The 18,071-nt window shown below is 37.9% G+C and overlaps 1 protein-coding gene across 1 annotated transcript in view; it reads left to right on the top strand.

Annotated features, from left to right (window-relative positions):
• LARS2 (leucyl-tRNA synthetase 2, mitochondrial) overlaps positions 1-18,071 on the top strand; it is a 1,850,943-nt gene that overhangs the window by 870,612 nt on the left and 962,260 nt on the right. Inside the window, exon 8 of the mRNA XM_044070015.1 lies at positions 10,114-10,273. Coding sequence (XP_043925950.1) covers positions 10,114-10,273 — 160 coding nt within the window. The remainder of the gene's footprint in view (positions 1-10,113; positions 10,274-18,071) is intronic.

The raw sequence follows: 18,071 nt of genomic DNA, 5'->3' as shown, positions 1-18,071 counted from the left end.
TAGGGTATTGAGATATAATGAATTCAATTTAAGTACAGTGTTGTTAAAAGGTATGGTCTAAAGACTGAACCAGTTAAGGGATTGACAAACATTGTTGAAATCATCAGGTTTAAATTTGGTAAGTATTCCTTAAGATGATCTTTAGAGTTGTGGTTTATTAATCTCTGGACATAGATGTGATAGTGGTCACTGGGCGAGTCTGGAAGTGTTCTAGGAGAGCTATATTGTCTAGAATTTGAAAGTGGGATCCAGTCTAGAATGGAGCCAGGATGAGGTTTTTCTAGGACGAGTATGGGTGGTTATAAGTTGTGTAACTCCATATAGGCTGATGATATTTAGGGGATAGTCTGTTGACAGGTACTTCCACTCAGTGTTAACATCACCAGGGATTATACTTTCATGGCATTTGGGAAAAGAGAGAGGGAGAGAATAGAAAGGTAGAAAACAAAGGAACAATGGAAAAACTTTTATATGGCTCCCAAATATGCAGCAATTTTCAGAAGGTTTAAGAGTTTTGATTTGAATTTTTAGCATAGGTAGTTCTGTACCCCAAGCAGACTTCAGAGAAGTTTTTCCTCAGGTAGCAAATACTGGAGGTGTAATGGTAGAGAAAGAGGTAGTTGGGAACATATTTTTGGGGAATATATAAGGAGCTAACAGATTTTAGAAACTCCATACACAGTACTTTGTCAAAAATATTCTGTGTGTGTGGGGGGTAATGATCGTTACTAAAGAATTTATTCTTTTGAGCTGGGATAAGATTGCCTTAACATAGTAAGGCGTACTACATTTTATGCTTTATTGGTTTCCAAAAAAGCAATTACTAGAAAAGCAAATCATAATCTAAAATGACTGTTACTAAATCATATTGCAAAGGAGATAAAGGGATTGGAGGTGGGATCTTCAGAAAAGGGAAAGAGAAGATTGCACAGAAATAAAAGGAATTTATAGGAGCAACACTTGAAGAATAATGTTCAGGAGGAGGTGTGAAATTTGAGGGAACCCAGGACTTGAGCAATTTTTGTAATGTTGGAGTGAATGATAATATGTATGTATAATACATGAAAAGAATGAAAATGTTTACACTGGTTTGTTTTCTTTTCTAATAATGTATGTGTATCCATGTCATTGTTCAAAAAGTGTGACTTTAATAAAGGTTAAAAAATAAAATTGAAATTATGCTGTTTGGTACTGAGAGATGTTTATATCAGGTACCAAAGGGTTAGACAGTAACTTTCACCTTAGGAGATGCCTTGTCCATGAAAGAGTACATGTACCTTGGTTTTCTGTTTGACCAATAACTTATTATTATTTCTAGTACTAATTGTGTGTCTAAGAAGACACACACACTGTTTTGCTCTGTAGTTTTAAGTTATCCCCGGTGTCACTGTTTTTACCACTCCTTGAACATGGCCTCCCCTTGGCAGCCGTAGTCTCATCAATTAACTGCAGCAGACCCCAGTTATTAATAAATAAAGTGAGCAGATTTGTGATCAGCTCACCCTACCATGAGCATCAGTGTATTAGTACATCATCTATAGATAAAATTCTTGCAGTCATACAAAAGTGACCATAACTTGTTTTTCCTGTTATACAAAAGTGTCTGCCTAAATCATTGCTCCTTTATGGGCTCATTGCTCAAATGTAATATATTCACATGCTTTCTCTAATCACAAGATGACACTCCCTTCATGCTTGCTATATACCTCGCCACTCCTTAGCTTCACCAAAGCATTTTCTTACTAGAGATCCAATATTTTGGGATGCAATCCCACTTTTCCTGAGATCCCTTTTAATAGATTTTAGAGTATTCATGTATTATCTGAACAGCAGGCTCATCACTAATACAGCTTGTGAAATAAATACTAATTAAAGTTAAATATGTAGCAATGGAGATGTTCATCCTACTGATCACTGCTGCAGTAGCCTTAGCTAAATGGCTGATATACCATCCAGGATATAACAGTTGAACAACTTCCAAAGGCTCAGGTACCTTCTACTCACCCAAACTGTCAGGCAACTTGAGTTGAGCTTACTAAAAGACAAGTTTGGGTGCATATCCCTTCGGAGCTTTACTGCAGCCGAAGAGTATGCTCCTGTGAGGTATTTCAAGGATCGACAGTTGACTTGTGCTTTCCTTTGCTAAATAGAGAAGTTTCCTTTTGGGGAAAAAACTTAAATTTTCCTAATTTTATTGTTGCTTTATTACTTTCTTCTTCAAGAAAGTTATTTTAAAGTTGAGTGTTGTGTTTGCAGACAGTCTTGGGACTGTAGTGTACGTTTAAATATAGAGCTCATTTTTTTTCTGTCAGTTTAAAAGTAATGTGAGGTAACTGAAAACATTTTTTCTGTGAAAAAAATTGTGTTCATTTTACTTTTGCAGGGATGGCATAGTGTTTAAAGTACATTTTATTGTGCTTTTCTGACAAAAAAGTAACTTTTTTGGACTGGTAGTATTTACCGGCAATTACTGCTTGTCTTTCCTGGAAAAGAGGCACCATTTTCAGCTTGACCATGGAACAGACTTCCAGTCCCATCGTCAGTCCTTCCTCTAGCCACAAAAAAAAAAAAAAAAAAAGTTAAGCAAACAGCCTTTGCCACCAAAGCATGCTAGCAATTTGCCTCCGCCACAGTTGGATGACTTCCATGGCCATTTGTTGTACCTCCGACCACTTATCTTATACCCCCAGATCCCTCTGGTGCAGCCCTTTCAGCCACTATGGATCAGGGGTTAGCACATCCTCTGTGGCTGTTGGGGTACTCTGTGGGCAAGGGTGAGCCTCTCTTTTTGGTCCTGAGAGAGCGAACAGGGAAGGTTTCCCTGTTGTGTCAGAATGCTGTGCTCATCCCTGTGGAAGCTACTGCCACCTTTAGTAACATGGTTCCCCACATTTTTCCTGTCAGAAATAGAAAACTAAGCATGCATCAAGTCCTCCACCTCAGTTTTCTTTGGATGGGAGTAGTTTACTGGGTCTGTCTCAGGGTTTTATTCAGGCTACTGATCCTTCATGCAAAGTAGTTTCTGATAAAAAGAGGAGGGATTCCTCTTTTCCTGAAGAGATTCAAGATTCTGAATTTGGCCAGGAGGATGAAGAGGCAAATACTGTTTTTTCTTCTCAGATTTCTGATTTAAACTCAGAGAGCTGCTCAGTTTCTGATTCTCCCCCTTGGGGTTGCTCTTTTTCTGAGACTACTGCTCGAATGTGTCATTGTTTTCAGTGGGAGAATACTGCAGTTACTCAGTCCCTCAGAAAATACTATGAGTTGTCACAGAAGGATTTTACGGAACCTAGACCCATTCCTCCTGTTCTGTCTGCTTTAGAGTGAGAGTGTGTGTGTGTGTGTGTGTGTGTGTGTGTGTGTGTGTGTGTGTGTGTGTGTGTGTGTGTGTGTGTGTGTTCATGTGTTAACGTTTGTTCTGACAAATTGTTAAAGTATGAGGAATGCTTTATCTGCACTTTCTTCTTTTCAGGAAAATATGCTTTAAACTTAGTTTCTTCTATTGTACAGGTCACTACTCATCGTTAGCAGTGTATCTATGACTTTGTTGATATTTTTTCCAGGGTTGTGGCGACTGGTACTATTTTGAAGAGATTTGAATGGCTGCATTTTCAGAACCTCTCAGATAATAATAAAAATGAGATTCAAATTCTCTCTTGGATACATATTTAATGTTTGCCCTCTCTGCTGCAGAGGTGATTAATGTGATGAAAGTGGCAAGCTGATCCAAGGAATCTCTAAGATTTTTCAGCCCTCCTTTTCCAAATTTTCCATGGGATTTTCTCTCTCTTCATCCAGTTTTGGCAAAAAACAGATTAAACAGTCTCAATAAAATGCAGCTAAAAAGATGTTTAAGAAGAAATGACAAGGGGGTTCCAAAAAGAAGTCTCGAAGCTCCCAATACCAAGGACAGTTCAATGAGCAGGAATGACTGTCCAAATGACCTTGTGTCCCTCCTCCCGTCCTGGCCTGTTTTTTCTTCCAGAAAGTCTGAATCTCCATTCTTCTCTTTGACAACAGATAGTTTTAGACAAATGTGTTCTGAAAATCATTCATCAGGGTTACAGATGGTAGTGAAAGGAAATTCCTCCTTTCCCGTGGGTCACTCCTCTTCCTCCAGATCAGGGTGTTTTATTTCTACCAGTTCTTCATCACATGCCATTCCAAGGAGTAATAGAACCAGTTCCTCCTTTCTAGGTGGGGAAGGGTTTTCATTCCAAGATGTTCCTATTGCCAAAGAAAGAAAACGCTTGGAGACCTGTTCTGGATCGATCTTTCCTAAACCTACTTGTGATAGTGCCCAAATTCTAAATGATGTCACTTCACAACTTGTTTTCGCTTTCAAGTTTCCTGGTAGCAGTAGACTGAAAGATGCTTATCATTGCATCCCTATTCATCCAGACTTCCGACATCTCTTAAGATTTTGTTTGTTTGAATTACATTATCATTTCTCTGCCTTACCCTTTGGACTAACTACTGCAACAAGAGCATTCACAAAGTGTCTGGTTCCAGTTATAGCTCATTGCAGGCTAGAGGATATCCACATTTTTCCACGTTTAAATGACTTGCTTATCTTTGCTGAGTCTTTTTCAAAGTGTCAGGAATCTCTTTTTTCGGTGAGAGATCTCTTATACAAGCTGATATTCCAAGAGAATATTCAAAAGTCTTTCTTGACTTCTTCATGCAGGATTGTGTTCCTGGGATGTCAGCTAGACATCTCAGTTCAAAGAGCTTTTCTTCCCCAGGAAAAAAAAAAACAGATCTTTATCTAGATCTGTCTCTAAGGTTTTCCACTTAGACTTCAGTCACTATGAGGATTTTTGGGTCTTGTGGCATCCATGATTTTCATGGTACTCCTGACAAGACTCCACACGAGAAGGATATAGTGGTTTCTGAAATCTCTTTGGTTCCAGCATCAACACCCTTAATCTTTTTGAATCCCAGTGCTGTGGTTTGTCAGAAGCAAAATCTTGTGGTGGAGACAGCAGATATCCTTAAATACAGGTCTCCCTTTCTCACTTCTTCCTTCAAAACAGTCAGTCACCATAGATGCTTCTGACTTTGCTTGGGAAGCAGTTGCAGGAGGAATAAAAGTGCAGGGGGTGTGGGACGTCAAGGACAGACATAAGAACATAAATATCAACAAGATGCTTGTAATGTTCAAGACACTCAACTCTTTAAACCTTTTTGGTCCCCGGGACCTCATCAAGTGGTTACAGACAGTACTACACTTATGTGGTACATCAACAAGCAAGGGAGAACCAGGTCGTACCCCATTTACAGAGTAGCCATGTTAGCGTGGGATATACCTTCACAGCACAGTCTAACTCTACAGGCATTTTACATTCCATCAGAGCAAAATTGTGTGGCAGACAAGAAGAGTAGGACTAGGGCAAACTCTTTTGAATGGTAACTAGGTTGGGGTCTTCAAAGATTTGATCCATCTATGGAGAACTCCTTAAATAGACACCTTTGTCTCCTCTCTCAACAGTCAACTGGCAAGATTCTGTTCCAGGACGCCATGCAAGAAGGCCTGGAAGACAGATGTCTTTTCTTTTTCAGGGAGATGAATGTTCCTGTATGCTTTTCCACTAATATCCAGGGTACTTCTGAAGATTCGGAAGGAATCCCGAAGATCATTGTAGTCACTTCCTTCTGGCTCAGGCAACTACAATTCTTTCTTCTTTTGGAAATAGCCAGGGGCAATTACCACAAGCTTTCTCACAGACTGAATCTACTCACACAAGAACACAGGGGTGTTTAATTATCCCCAACATCAATCAGCTTAAATTGAGTGCCTGGATAATAGGGTCTTAATTCCTTTTAGCCACCTGTTTATTGAGGACATGCAGTGGGTATTAATGGAGGCAAGAAAGCCTGCTACTAGAAGATAAAATATTACCAAATGGAAAAGGTTTTCTAGTTGTTATCAACAACATAACTAGCACCCATTTAGAGCTGGTTGTTCTCCGGTTCTACAATATTTGTGTGTTACTATCCTACAACCTTTTATATTCCTCTGTCAAGGTTCATTTATTGGCCATTTCAGCATGTTTGCCCATGGATCCTCCTCTTTCAATTCAGTCTCATGTCAAAATGTTCTTGAGAGGGGTTTTGCATAAGAGGCCTCCAAGAAAACTGGTGCCCCCTCCCTGGGATCTTAATTTTGTGTTAGAGAAGCTAACACTTGCTCAGTTTGAACTAGCTAATCTGGCTGACTTGAGGTTCTTAACATGGAAAACAATTTTACTGATTGCTCTGACCTCTGCATGAAGGGTATCCAAGTTACAAGCTGCTATGGTGAGTCAACCCTTCTTTTTTTTCCACAGAGACAGGGTTTCTTTGAGAACTAATACTTTTTTTATTAAGCACAAGTTAAACAACCCCCCCACTACGTCCGATAGTAACTGCAATGAATTCAAAAACTGAACCTATAGCAGCATACATTGATGGTCAGTGTAAAAAAGTGTTAGAGTAAGAAGCAAATTTTAAGAGACTCCTGGCACTGCTTAGAAGCCTTGAGAGACTTGACTCTTGACATAGATTTTTCATTTGTTACCATAGATGTAATTAACCTATTCTCAGTAATCCCACACAAATAGAATTATTTGGAGAAGCTCTCATAGGCGTAGAAAGTATGCATACTGTGAAACATAACTTACTCTCAGAACTTACTGAACTGGTGTTAGATAACTTTCTTTACATTAAGGGTGACTATTTTCGTCAAATTACGGGAGTAGCAATGGGAACCAAGTGTGCTCTCATTTCTACAAAACTAGTCCTTTCTGAGAGTAAATATGTATGGACAAGGTAATAGTATGGTACAGATTTTTTGGATGATATACTGCTATTATGGAGGGGATGTCAGGAAGAGATGTGTTCCTTCATCCAGTTTTTGAATAGTATTACAGGGTTTTTGAAATTTAACTGGACAGTGAACCAACAAACTATCAACTCTTTGGACATTAATTTATATAAAAATGATGTGACTGGTAGAATAGAATCAACATTATATAGAAAAGATTACCTACTCGAACTCCCTTTTGGATTATAATAGCTGTCACCCACCACACCAAAAAAAAAAAAAAGTGTGTGGTTAAAGGACAAATTTTGAGGGCTTCCAGGTTAGTGAGTGATAAATTGATTGGGATGTTTAGAGAAAGAGGATGTCCCTTTAGACTGTTGTTAAAAGTTAGAAAGGAAGTCTTGGAAAAATGAAAAGATAGGTTTATGCCAATACTTAACACTTCACTGGGGTCAGTTACAACCCAGAAAGCGGAAAATCAGTATGAGAGGAATTTAATGTTACCGTACAACCAGGAGACATGAGGGAAATTTTGAGCAGGAATTGAGAACTACTTTTTGATGAAGACATAAAAAAGGTAGTGGGCCAAGGGCCTAAAATAACATATAGTAAAGGCCAAAATATTAAAAATAATTTTGTAAACAACATGGAAGGAAATAGGAAAAGACATCATTCAAGGATGTCGAAATGTAACATGTGCAGGTATTGCAAATACATTACTGATGGCCCATATGCGGCCATGGAAAGCTATAACCATAGTAAGTCGTGTTCAGGCAATTGTAATTGTAACACAGGAATGGTGGTTTACATAGCTACATGCACTTCATGCTCTGCTTTCTATGTGGGTAAAACCACTAGGAAGTTGAAAGAAAGAATGGCAGAGCATGTAAGAGACATTAAAAATAGAAAGAGCGAGAACACATTATTATTAGCATGGCTTGTGAGAACTTTAAGAAGTTTATGCTCTTTGTGATTGATCGTATAGTTCCATCACAGAGAGGAGGTGATATAAAAACACACCTAGAAAAACTAGAGCTGGAATGGCAGCTGAGGTTAAATGCCACTGAAAAAACAGGGCTTAATGAGAATTATTCCCTCAAGAGTTTTCTGAAACTTAAGATCTGCGAAGCTTTAAAGTTTTCTGATTTTATGTGTGTGCATTAAGGAATCTGGTCTTGTGTGTTTAGGGAGGGGGACTGTTTATATTTACATTCATAATGGGGCTCCAATAATAAGTAGAAACACTGTGTTTATAAGCAGGTAGGAGATAAGTGTTATAAAGCTCTCCAGTCTACATGACAAGTATAGAAATAAGAACATTTGGGTTTTGTTCAATGTTTTTAACATTTTAAATTGTTAACATAGGATTTGTACATTTTTGTAAAGTTAAATATGTGGACAAATATGTTTTAAGTATTTTTTAATTGAGTTGGTTATATGACTTAATAGTATTTAAATGGGCTATTACAGAAAGCTGTTTTATTCTGATGAAGCCTAGTGCAAAGTTGGGTGAAAGTGCTTAGTTTTAATAAATACTGCCTTGCTTATACTTTCAACGGTGGTTGTTTTTTCTTTTTTCTTTTCTGAGTTTGTATACACCCTTTGGGCGATTTTAAGTGTTAAATAATCCAGTGTTGTTAACATTAGAAATACTCAAACTTGATATTTCTGTTTCAGAATTTGGTGACTTGTTTTTACTTACTGCTTTAGCTTTATGTTATGCCCCCCACACATCATTATCTCACCTGAAAGCAGTTCCTTATGCTTTTGCAGGTTATTGACTATAAAATCTGCTGAGCAATGTTGCTTTGCTTTTTAGAGGGCTAAACTATGTGCTACATTAGAAAGACCCTGATGGTTCAGACAAAGTGCAAACATAAGATTTAGTATGCCTGCATTTAGGCTTCTCATAGTGGAATTATCCTTTCATATACACATACTTAAACAGCCATACTCACTGAGGTGAGGGTTATGGTATTGTCAGTTTTACTAGTCTCAAAATTTATTTTACTGTGGACAGCCTTTCCTTTGGTCTTAGACTTATTAGAGTTTAGAATTGGTTTCCTGATATGCAGGAGAAGCTACTAATGGTGTACGTGGGCAGCCTTTCCTTTGGTTTTAGAGTTAGAGTTTAGAATTGGTTTCCTGATCTGCAGAAGCTACTAATGGTGTATGCAGATCTAGGCTTCATGTCAAGAGTTCACCTAAAATTTTAGGTACACTGCAGGTAAAGTGGGTGAATAATTTGTATCTTTTTAGTTGCTGCTTCAGTTTACTGTGTATTTCACATTTGCCTTTTTAACATGTACTTGCCTTATCACTAATCTTAAAGTCAACCCTTCTGTAGCCCTGCTGTATTTTGCTGCCTTCCTCCCTCTAGGGTAAAATTGAAAAGGGTTATTTCAGACTCAGCTCAGTGTTGTGGTTAATAGGTGAACGACTAAATAATTTGATAAAATGACTGTTCTGGAAATGATAGAAAATAAATGGTGGTGTAAGTATTAGTATTAAGAGTTTTTCACTTGAAAGTCTCAGTCTGTGTTCTGTAGAACAGTATGTTCATTTGATTCTGAGAGAAAGGGTACTTGGTATGCTGTCAGATGGCATGTGTAATATGGTGATGGAGTACAAAAGGAAACAATGAATTTTTACTTGGATGTGATCTCAGTACCTTCAGCATTCAGTGTTTATGCCATTATGTCTTGATTTTTATAAATTTCTTTTGCATAGCCAAGAATACTGATCTGTCTTCAACAAAACTGTTCTAGTATTTAAGAATTATGAGTATTGAATAGTGGTAGATAATAGTGTGACACTATATTTAAAGTGTGATCTGATCACTGTTATAAGAGTCACTCGGATATTTACGTTATACCATATGAAAAATGTGATCATTTTTCAGTTGTCACTTTTACAAACTATGTACTGATGCAGTGTGGACATCCCTGTGCACTGAACATTTGTAATTAAGTATTGTCACATTGCAACAGAACCCATTGTGTAATAGTAATGATCATGAATTTATGGTAGTCTATCTACAGTAATACCATTTCTCTCTGTGTACCAGCATCTCTGCCCAGATCGTGATTGAAAAGAGTCCTTGTCCTAGCTTACCTGCACAGTTAACAAATGCAAACAGATTAACATTTCCATTTCACAAATAACCGATTTTCTTTCCTTCCTTTATATTCCTTCATGTATGCAGTCGTTTGTATCTACCTAATACTGATTTGCATTGAACATTTCTAAATTGTATTACGTAAGAAGACTTCAGGTTACTTGTTTGATTTTTTTTTTTTTTTGCATAGGTTGGTGGTATACTTGGAGCAGAGAAGGTCTCTGCATACACTCCTACTCCTGAAGCCATATATGGAGCATCTTACCTTTCTATCCTTCCAAGTCATTGGCTTCTTCATGGAGAGAGTAAGCTGAGGGAAGTCTTTCAACGCAAGTTTGTCTCCGGCAATGGTAAAGTGTTGAAAAATTTACAATATGCCACTATGAAATTATCATTAGAATTGTGAGTACTGTCTAACTTTGTGCCATAATGATTGATAGATGTAAATAAACAAGCATGTAAACAGACCATTTTCTTTTTTTTTTTTTTTTTGTTTTTTTAGGAGGGTGGAGGAGCACTGTTTTACTTATGTGGCCCATTCATTCCTATCACCGGAGAAGAAGGGCCATTATAAAGGTATCCAACAGTTGTAGTTTGAGTTTTTCTCTTACGGCTACATGTCCCTTGTTGTTGTTTGGCTATGCAAGAGAAGAGGATGTACAATGAGCTGTCTGCATTGGTTGTCTGTCACTTCTGCAAGGATCATTGCCAATAAGCAACCATGCTCCTCTTCCCTGAAGTAAAGGATGTGGTTTTGCTGGTCTTCACCAAAGAAATTGTGCCATCCCTGTGTGCCTCAGATGCATAAATTCCTCTCCCACCTCCTTGTAGGGGCTAGTGGACTAAGCTCCTTAGTTCTTCTCCATCCCTGCCTGGCTTCTCCAGGGCGATGGATGTAAATCAAACTGCAGTTATGTGGGAAGTTGATAGATTCCTCTGCCTCTGCCCCATGGAAACAAGTGAAGTAATCATTTTTGGATTGTTTTATTATAAGGAAAAAACAAGAAAAATGGCAACTACACATCAAGCAACCAACCAAAAAAAAAAAAAGAAGGAAGATGTGCAGAGGGATCCCAGTATATCCAGAAAACTGGTGCTAGGAATTTCGTTAAAATAATCCACTTTAATATGCTTTTATGTAGTAATACAAGTTGTTGAGCACTTTTGTCCCTTTGCTACAGGGACTTCAGGACTAAACAAAGACAAATAAAACCACAGTAAATAGCATTTCCTCAAACATACTTCTTTTTCTTTTGACTGTTCCTGTTAGGGGTCGCCACAGCGGATCATCTGTTTCCATTTCCTCCTGTCCTCTGCATCTTGCTGTGTCTCACCAACCACCTGCATGTCCTCCCTCAACACATCCATAAACCTTATCTTAGGCCTCCCTTTTTTCCTGTTACCTGGCAGCTTCATCCTTAGCATCCTTTTCCCAATATACTCAGCATCCCTCCTCAGCACATGTCCAAACCAATGCAATCTCATCTCTCTGGCTTTTTCTCCAAACTGTCCAACCTGAGCTGACCTTCTAATGTACTCATTTCTAATCCTGTCCATCCTCGTCATGCCACCTCCAGCTCTGACTCCTGTCTTTTCATCAGTGCCAGTATCTCCAACTCATGTAACACTGCTGGTCTCACTACCATCTTGTAGACCTTTTCTTTCACTCTTACTGGTATCTGTCTGTCACAGAATCACTCCTGACACTCTTCTCCACCCACTCCACCCTGCCTGTACTCTCTTCTTCACCTCTGTTCCACACTCACCATTACTTTGACCTGTTGATCCCAAGTATTTAAACTCATCCACCTTCACCACCTCTACTCCCTGCATCCTCATCTTTCCTCTATCCTCCCTCTCATTCACACACGCATATTCTGTCTTAGTCCTGCTGACCTTCATTCTTCTCCTCTCTAGATCATACCTCCACCTCTTGAGGGTCTCTTCAACCTGTCCTCCATTCTCACTACAAGTCACAATGGCATCCGCAAACATCATAGTCCACGGGGACTCTTGTCTGATCTCGTCTGTCAATGTGTCCATCACCATTGCAAATCAGAAAGGGCTCAAAGCTGATTCTTGATGTAATCCCACCTCCACCTCGAATGCAACCATCACTCTTGCCGTAGACCTCGCCACTATCACATTGCCCTCATACATATCTCGTACCATTCTTACATATTTTTTGCCACTCCCGACTTCCTCATACAATGCCACAACTCATGTCTAGGCACCCTGTCATATGCTTTCTAAGTCCACAAAGACACAATGCAGGCCCTTCTGACCTTTTCTATACTTCTCCATCAACACCCTCAGAGCATATATTGCATCTGCAGTGCTCTTTCCTGGTAGGAAACCATACTGCTGCTCACTAATCATCACCTCCCTTCTTAACCTAGCTTCCACTACTCTTTCTCATAACTTCATGCTGTGGCACACCCCCCCTTATTTAATACTCTCACTCCAGGGTTGCACTGCAGTGGTGGTGCTGCGGTAGTGTTGTCGCCTCACAGTAAGACGTTGTCCTGTTCGATTCTCAGCTAAAGCGTCTTCTGTGTGGAGACATGCATGAATGGGCATACGTTCATTGAAGGTTGTGCGTCAGAGCTGGCAACTCGGCACGTAAAAATCTACTGCCAATCATTAGTGGACCGGAGTTCCGCTGTGGCAACCCCTAACCGGGAAAAGCTGAAAGACACACAACAACAACAACTCCAGGGTTTCACTGCAGTGGGGCAGGGGCTCTATTCCATTTTCGACCAAATGAACTTTGACCAAGTAAGCCTTCAGTCAAGTGAGCTTTCAGTGAAGTGCAATGCCTGGTATCATTTTCGACTAAGTGTAATTCCACCAAATGTATGGAATCCATATATATATATATATATATATATATATATATATATATATATATATATATATATATATATGTGTGTGTGTGTGTGTGTGTGTGTGTGTGTGTGTGTATATTCACATACACTAATACACTGTTCAAGATCTGTTATGATTGTTATGATTTACCAATTATATATATATATATATATATATATATATATATAAATGTATTTATATATTTTTATATAAATTTACATATTTTATTCAATATTAAGTTGTTAGGGGTTTTTTTGTTGTGTTTTGTATCTGTTTAATTTGTGTGTCATCTGATGATTTATTGTGAGTTTTTTATTTGATTGGTTGACTAAATTAATTAATTCATTTGACCAGTAAAATAGCTTAGTACATCTGAGGGAATCGTATTTATTGTGGTTTTATTGTCTTTGTTTAGTTCTGATGAAGTCTCTGCAGCAGAATGGATGAAAGAGCTCAACAACTTCTATTACTATGCAAAAGATCATTAAAGATTTTGTCTAAGTGCTGGATTTCTACTTGCAGCAGTACGAACTAAGATTAAATTGCAGTTTTAGTTTGATGATGAGTAGCATGCAGTGATAAGCCAGTCAGCAGCAGAAAAGCAGCTGTTCTTGTTAATAGCAGTAAAAGAAATGGATACAGCTGGTCTGCTGATAGACAGTCATGCACATATACTGTTATATTCTGTGCAGCTCATCACACATTCCTTCTTTGCTTACAGGAGATATAGCAGGAGTACTTTACAAGAATACAGCATGTTTTAGTGCAGTTTATCACAGTCAAGCACAAGATTTCAACCAGTGCAAGGTATTTCTGACATTTGCTGTAAGCCATTTTGTTTAGAATGCATAGTCTCAAGTAGCTCATGACTGGAACTGAGATCCAGATCACATATCTGATAAAATAAATATGTTAAAGTGTTATTTCTGCTGTTACTTGGTAAATACACACAAATAAAAAGATTCAGACCTAAGCATTAATTTATTTCTGAGATATTATGAGCAGCTTAGCCATCTGATAGCACAAGTTTCTTTTTAAAGTGTAAATGAAAAGAGGTAACTGTTTAAAATGTTGGTGCTTGCATTGCCACGTCCCAAAATATGGATACCAAATGGCCAAAACTCCACATTTGCATATACTAAGTCCGAGATTGCCATGTCTGTGAATAATTCCTTTTCTCCGAGGTATGACAGTCTCTCAGTTGGTATATATAAATTCTGGGGGTTCAGATTAACGGAGTGGAGAAGTATTCAATATTTGCTCTTCTTCTGTATTTTAAGTCTTTTTTTTCTGTCTCTTGTGACTTAGCAGAGCAAGTCATGAGATTTCAGTAGGGTACAATGAAAAGTCAAAAAGGTACTCTTTTCATTGAGAAATTTAGCATAACATTTAAGTTGTATAATTTAATGTACGATAAGTCATTTTCTTGCTCTTCCTCTCTTCCTTTAGACCTACTTACAGACTCTGTTGTAAGGAAACAAGTACATATGCTCCATTTCAGAATACTTTGCAACACGGCAAAGAAACAGTTTATTCTTTTTAACAATAGATGGTCTTTAAGTCATTAGTATACCTCTGTATATTTCTTTTCATTTTTTTATTATTATTTTAGTGACTTTTTAAAAAGTTATCACAAAAACTTCAATGTCAAGATCTAAATTCATCCATCGCCATTGACAGTTATGTGACTTTTAATCTTTCAAAAACAATAGCTGGCCACATGCCTTCTTGCTCCACTGCTATGGCCATTCCAACATGCCTGTAACATAGAGCATTATGTCCAGGTCATTGATTATAACCAGCTTATTATGTGTTTGAGAAATGGATGCCAAGTAATTCTCCTCGAAACCTAATCATAATTCTTTGTAGTGCATGGAGCTTTATTTACTGATATACTGCTAATTACACAGTAAAATAAAATAAAAGAACACTAAGTGTTCTGCCAGCTTTCAAAGCCGTAAACACTTAGGGAGCTCTGTCAGAAAGACAGTGTAACACATTCTGTTATGTTATTAAGAGTCAGGGAGAGATTACTGGTATAGACAGCAAGCAGAAAGTATTTGTTTTTTTTAATTCTGCTGTTGTCATTTACTGGTCAGTACTTGCAGGGTTAACTGCCTAGCACATTACCCATTCTTAACAACTGGAGCAGAGGTGCTTAGCAATTGTTAAGGTCATATTTTGCACTATAAGAAGTTCTTGGATTGTCTTTTTTTGTGCTATCAAGAGTATAATCACCACACTCCATGCACTAAAAATGTATGTTTCTGCTCTATTCTCACAGCTTGGAAATATACATAAGGGATATTAACCTTTTTTGACCTCTCACAAAAGTGCACATTCACATAAAGTATTACACAAAAAGATGACATACACTTTACCACTTTTAGCAACAGCAGTTTAAACACATTTTTCTCCCTAATCAGTAGCTGGTATTTATTGTCTTTCTCCTCCTTTTATGTGAAATTTGGTCCTTTACACTCATAGAGTTTAGCTAACATTAACTAGATGTTTCCTTACCAGTACAAATGTTCAATATATTACCCACAAGGACTATGTCTGAATCTTGTCTGGGCCCATCCTTTGGTTAGCTGCATCTTTTCCAAGTTTCCTCTTTATTTCAGTACATGTACTTACACATGGGCACTTGCACTTCTTTCATACAGGTTCAGTGGTCTTCCTACTGGGCAGTACTACCATTCCTACATGGTCAGCATCCTTCATACTCTGCTTTCTTTTCCTAAAGTAGGGTTTGTCTCAGGAAATGAGCTCTTTGATGACATGGAATTGCTTAAGATACCTCCACTGATTGCAGCAAACAGTGTGCACTTGATAGTAGCAAATAGTAACAGACAACATATTAGCTACTTATGCTTTTACTGACAGAATGAACAAGGAATTCTGTGGTTCTCACATGCTTTCCCATGTTAGCAACCATTATGTATACTTTATCCCTTACTGGCAGACCATCGTGGCAGTAGTTCAAGGTATGAAATTCATTTTGTATTTCAAAACAGGCCAGCATAGAATTTCCTAGCCAATATAAAAGAGATTAACTAAGCTAAAACCGCTACACATTTATAGACATATTTCAGTAAATAAAGTGGTTTGATGAAGCAAGCTTGGGTGGATGATTCCTCCCAAATAATGTTAGAGTTAGCCAGTAGGAATCTTACAGCTCATCCACATAGTTTACCTTTATTTTCTTTAGTAGCAGGTTTTCATTACAGTTTCAAGGTAATGTTAATTTGAGCCAGTAAAGCTTTGAATGAGATGAAAGAGTTACAGTTCATTGTCTTGTACGTACAGATAAAGTAGACATTTTTTTGTGCTGGAACTGTGATCGTCTTTTAATTTTACAAAGAAAAGAAATTCAGAACATATCGTGTGTGCTATGCTGATGTTGACTCACAGAATTTTGAGAAATCTAGCAAAAATTACTGATTTTGTACATATCTCTACAGTTACTCTACTACAGTTAAGCTAATCCTTAATTGAGAAAATTTGTATTTCTTAAGCTTGTTCATTTGTTTGAGCTGCAAAACAAAGCAGCCTTCATGTTGCATGTGTAATTAATAGTCAAGTGCCAGAGTTTCAGAATATTTTATTTCTCTGTTTATTTTGTTAACCGTGTAAGTGAACTTTCCACAAACCCTTTCCAGTCACGACCTGGACTGCACAGTTAATACAAAACAGGCATATTGGGCATTTTGTTCCTTTGTGCTTATGACTCAATATTTAAATGTTTAGTATTTCTTATTTGTACTCCTTCAGGATTTTTACTACCACAGAAAGTATCTTAATGTCACATTGTTTTAGTTCATAATATTTAATATTGTGTTTTTCTTTGAATTACACATTGTTTAGCATTATTTTTTCCTTCTTTGTAATATCTAATATTTTTGTGCTCGTGGTTATTCTACTTGAAAACATATTAAATTTTGGCATTTATAACTTTGCTAATTTATCTTTAGGTACATGTGTTAACATCAAGAGCCTGGATACAGTGGTGGGGTTCATTAGTTAACAGCCATCTTCATTATGTCGTGTCTCCCTAAATGAACACGTTTGTGTGGGTGTATATCACAACATCGAATGCTGAATATCTCGAATGAGAAAACATCGAACTGACTTCATCAAACATAACAACATCGAGATGGGGAAAAAAAACGAAAAAAAAATAACATGTGAAGTGTGGATGACAAATTGCTCCATGCAGGGGGGCAAGACCCCCCACACCGCCTGCCACTTAAACATACCACTTTGGAGATTGCAGTTCAGTGCACTACAGTGTGGAAATGCAAGATTTCCATTTCCTACACTGTAGCGCGATCTCGGAGTTGGTATATGTAAGTAGTGGGGGGTGTGGGGGGCACAGGGGGGGCTTGCCCCTCTGCCTACACCCTTAATCTTGCATGTCACCGTTGGACACTGCCATTGACATCGTTTCGATGTTTTCTGTCTTCGATGAAACCTGTTCGATGTTTTCCCATTCAATGTATTCATCATCCGATGTTGTGATATAAACTCCATTTGTGTAGTATGTCATTGACGTGCTGCAACACTTATGCCACTGTACCTCTGACGTCATTTTCTGTCATAAGTCTTTCCAACCTGAAGATGAATGTTGATAGGAAAGGGGACTTCCAATAAGAGCAGCCATGGAGCTGCCCATCATTCTACTGAACTAGGTGTTCCCCCCCTACTGAAAAAAAAAAATTATGAAAAGACTTACACATAGTAAGTTAGTATAACAGTGATCACTGGTGGTGGAGTTTGGTCTTGAACTTGACAATTTATGATATTATTGTTGATCTCTGATGCCTAAAAATAAAACAAAAACCTTGTAATTATGATTTCCTGTCACAAAGTGTGGCCTTGCAGCTGGTAATAAGTGATCCAGGAAGTAATAAAATGAATGAGTTTGAAAAAGCAGCTGTGGAGGTGATGTAGAAAAAACTGACTTGCTGGTGGCAGAAATGCAGAAGGTACATAGCACAGTACAGGGATTCATTACCAAATCAGACAGCAGGCTAAATAATATTGAAGAGGCTGCCACCTCTCATTCAGACCAGTTGACAGAGAAGAAGCCAAATGTGGCAGTCTTAAATGGGAATATTGGCTTTGTTGAAGATAGGATCTAGTGTATAAAAGCAAAGCTAATTGATCAGGAAGACTGGAACAGGGACAAAAAATGTAAGATTTGCAGGCATACCCAAACAACAGGAAGCACAAGGAGTGTGAAATATACATCCGTAATTAAACTTGCTAAATGGACTG

This window comes from Protopterus annectens, chromosome 4.part1 (genome assembly GCF_019279795.1).
Source record: "Protopterus annectens isolate FY-2018-M chromosome 4.part1, PAN1.0, whole genome shotgun sequence".
Taxonomy (NCBI): domain Eukaryota; kingdom Metazoa; phylum Chordata; order Ceratodontiformes; family Protopteridae; genus Protopterus; species Protopterus annectens.
Note: the sequence above shows the minus strand (reverse complement) of the source record. Positions and strands in the feature narration are given on the sequence as shown.